The sequence below is a fragment of the Vicugna pacos genome, chromosome 8 (genome assembly GCF_048564905.1).
Source record: "Vicugna pacos chromosome 8, VicPac4, whole genome shotgun sequence".
In the NCBI taxonomy this organism is placed as follows: Eukaryota; Metazoa; Chordata; class Mammalia; order Artiodactyla; family Camelidae; genus Vicugna; species Vicugna pacos.
Genome location: NC_132994.1, coordinates 17,150,023 through 17,153,379, shown reverse-complemented (window position 1 = coordinate 17,153,379; position 3,357 = coordinate 17,150,023). Strand labels below are relative to the sequence as shown.

The window sequence follows — 3,357 nt, the reverse complement described above, 5'->3', positions numbered from 1 at the left end:
CTTTTTAGAGAATGAGGATGCTTATTTAATCGTGAACCAAAAAGGACATACGAGCTGTACTCTCTGAGCCTGAAAGGAGTGGGCTATGTAATCATAGTAAATGACTTTAGCTCAGGTCTGCAAGCAGTAGATGACAGCATATCACTTATAAAAAAATATTTTATGTAGTCAGGCAATTCCCACTGGCATTTGTAAGCATTTGGAACTATAACCTCAGAATTAATGCCACACACAAGGGCAAGTTATCAGATATTTGATTTATAAGTAATAAGAAATTCTCCAAGTGAAAATTTATTTTGGCATTCTTTAATTGCAGGATTAACAGAAATAGCTAAAAAAATTTTAAAAAGTTTGTACTATTTTACCTTATTACTTCTATGAAATTTCTGTTTTTTGTAGGATAGTGTTTATTTGAAATTATGTACCATAAATAAGACCAGAGGTAGAAAACAGCACACCAAACAAGCCTCAAACAGAAACAAACAAAAAACAAGACCACACGTACTTACAACCTCTCCTGAACCAACTATGTTCAAGGATTAGTAAGTTGCACCCCTCATCCCTGTGCACTCACGAGGCTGGTAAAAGTCATGCCTTCTGGCTTTTTACCATCTAAGTATGTTCTCGGCACCTGATAAGCTTTTTAAAAGCCAGCTTAAAGTCTTCATTAAAACTTGTGTAGAGCAGCGGGTTGATCAGAGAATTAACATAACCAAGCCATGTCAAAAAATCGGCCACTTCAGAGGACACGGTGTAGATACTCAGACCTACAATCAGCTCTTTGATGAAGAACGGTAGCCAGGACAGGATGAACGCACCCAAGATCAGCCCCAGGATGCGCGCTGCCTTGCGCTCCCTGGTACTCGAGATTTGCTGGCGCTCTCCCGGGTGATCTAGGTCATTGTCAAAGGGAGGGATCCTGATGGAGGTGTGGATCTTTTCAAACTCTGTGGTAGGGTCCGACGTGGAGAAGTCAGACACACAGAAAGTCTGTGTCAGTTTACAGCTGGCGAATGAATTTTGGCTATCCGTGCTTCTGTTGCTTAAGTGCCGGCTTGAGCCTCTTTTCTGGTAAAGGCTCTTGGCTGCGTGGTAAATCCGGTAATAGAGAATCAGTATCAAAGTCAAGGGGATATAGAATGCCCCAAATGTGGAGTAAATGGTGTAGATGACGTGATCGTGCTGGATGGTGCACTGACTATGGCGCGGGCTGAGCCGGCGGTGGCTCCTCCAGAACAGAGGAGGCATGGAGATGAAGATGGAGATGGTCCAGACGGTGAGGATCATCAGTACAGCCCTCTTGGCGGTTCTCTTCCTGGCATACTCAATGGCGTTGGTGATGGCCCAGTACCTGTCTAGGGCAATCACACAGAGATGAAGGATGGAGCAGGTGCAGCAGGTCATGTCCACGCTGAGCCATACCTCGCAGGTGAAGTACCCTAGCTTCCAGCTGTCCATGACAATGTACATGATGCTCAGGGGCATGACGAGCACGGCCACCAGGAGGTCCGTCACGGCCAGAGAACAGATCAGGTAGTTGGCAGGCTGGTGGAGCTTCTTGGTGGTACAGATGGCCATGATCACGGCGGAGTTTAGCAGCATGGTCAGGGTGGTGATGATCACTAGAGTCATGGAAATGAGCATCTTCTCAGTGATGGTCTTGGGTCTGCCAGCCACACTGGCTTCTGTGGTACAGTTAGTGATGTTCATTTTTCCCTCGTTCTAATCTACACTGTGAAGAAGCTGTTGGGTATATTCACTCAGCTGGAAACTACGTAGACTTGAATGTCTCTCATTTGTAAGGAGGCTGTAATTTCTTCAGTTACGTAGTCTGTTGGGTTCCATTTTGTGTGGGTAAAGGGAAGCAACACAGCATTTCTTCTGAATGGAGGATTTCTGGAAAACAGTATGCTACTGGTTAAGGAATGAAAAAGCTGTATTCTTTTACCTGGAACACATGACAATATTTTGGTTTTCATACATTCTTTACATCTTTTTGATATAATTTTATTTCTCATCTCTGAGTCTAAACTTCATCTTTACATTATTCTTCAAATGCTACTTTTAAAAAAAAAGTTAAGTTCCCAAGTTCTTTCTGAGGAAGACATTACCAAATTTTAAGTGTGTCTTGCCACCCAAAGTACTCTCTTATTTATACTTATAAGGCTTTTTACACTTGGAAACATATATTCACATAATATCATGCTTTCAAAATTCTGAGGCCATTACATTAAAGAAAAAATTACATTGTTTGTAATAAGCAGCCTTCAAATCAGATTTTAAAGTTTCACAGCAAATATTCAACTTGAGATATTTTTAGTGTCACAATGGGATTCTGCAATTTTGTCTAATTATTTCTGACACTTCACATATCCCACTGTGCATTTCTTTGGAGAAAGGAGAGAAGAAAAGCATATAACGTTACTTTGATGTTTATGGCAAATTATTCTCAGAGGAATACAGTAAATTTACTGTGAAACAACCTTATTAACAATCTCAAAGATCTCTACATTAAAAAAATGTATTTAGTTTTGGTTAGCATTTGTGTCCTCTGTGTGTGTGGGTGTGTATGTTTGTGTCTGTCTGTCTGTCTATCTATCTATGTGTCTGTCTATCTATCTATGTGTCTATCTATCTGTCTATCGTCATCATCTGTATACTGGGTAGCTGTGATTAAGCTGAGAAGTCAGTGAGACAATCAGTGACATTTATCGAATGCACAGCTGTAAGGAATTTTTAAAAAGTAAAGTAAAAAATAAATGTATATTCATGAGAACAACTCAATCAAAATCTGCATAGGAACATTCACAGCTAATGACAGCTGGTTACACCACGGATCAAATCCTCTGATTTGACTCTATGGCATCAGGTTCAGGAAAACGTCAAAGAAAAACAGGTGTTTCAGCAATTTTCAGAAGGGACATAGACTGATGTGGATTTGGCCCAATGGACATAATGATTTAGCAAAGGATGAGGGCAAGAGCACGCAAGACGTGTGAAACGGGAGTGAAGGTGGGTGGGGTCTTGGGATGAAGTGGGGTCTGGAAGGCAGGGAGCAGGAATCAAGATCTCCAGCCTGGGTGAGATCTAGCTCTAAATTTCATATTTCCTGTTCATAGGACAAAAGCCAAGAAGAAGGGAAATGGATATAGAAAATAAAAGACAGTAATGATGATTTCACTAACGACCAAAAATAGGGCAGTTGTTTTTAAGATAGTCTGCATCTTCCTGCAGTTAAGTGAGCATGGTTCTGCCTTTCGGTCTCCATTATATTTTTACAGTGTTTCTGTGGATGTACCTACTTTTGAAAGTCTTGTGTTTCTTTAGTTCTTCCAGGGGATTTTCTTCACCAACAAT

General features: G+C 40.9%; 1 protein-coding gene across 1 annotated transcript; it reads right to left on the bottom strand.

Moving 5' to 3' along the window:
- Positions 1-390: 390 nt before the first annotated feature.
- On the bottom strand, positions 391-1,894 carry HTR1E (5-hydroxytryptamine receptor 1E). The gene has a single exon (XM_006200314.3). It carries the CDS (start codon positions 1,708-1,710, stop codon positions 613-615), a length of 1,098 nt encoding a protein of 365 aa, XP_006200376.2. The 5' UTR covers positions 1,711-1,894; the 3' UTR covers positions 391-612.
- Between the last annotated feature and the right edge of the window lie 1,463 nt (positions 1,895-3,357).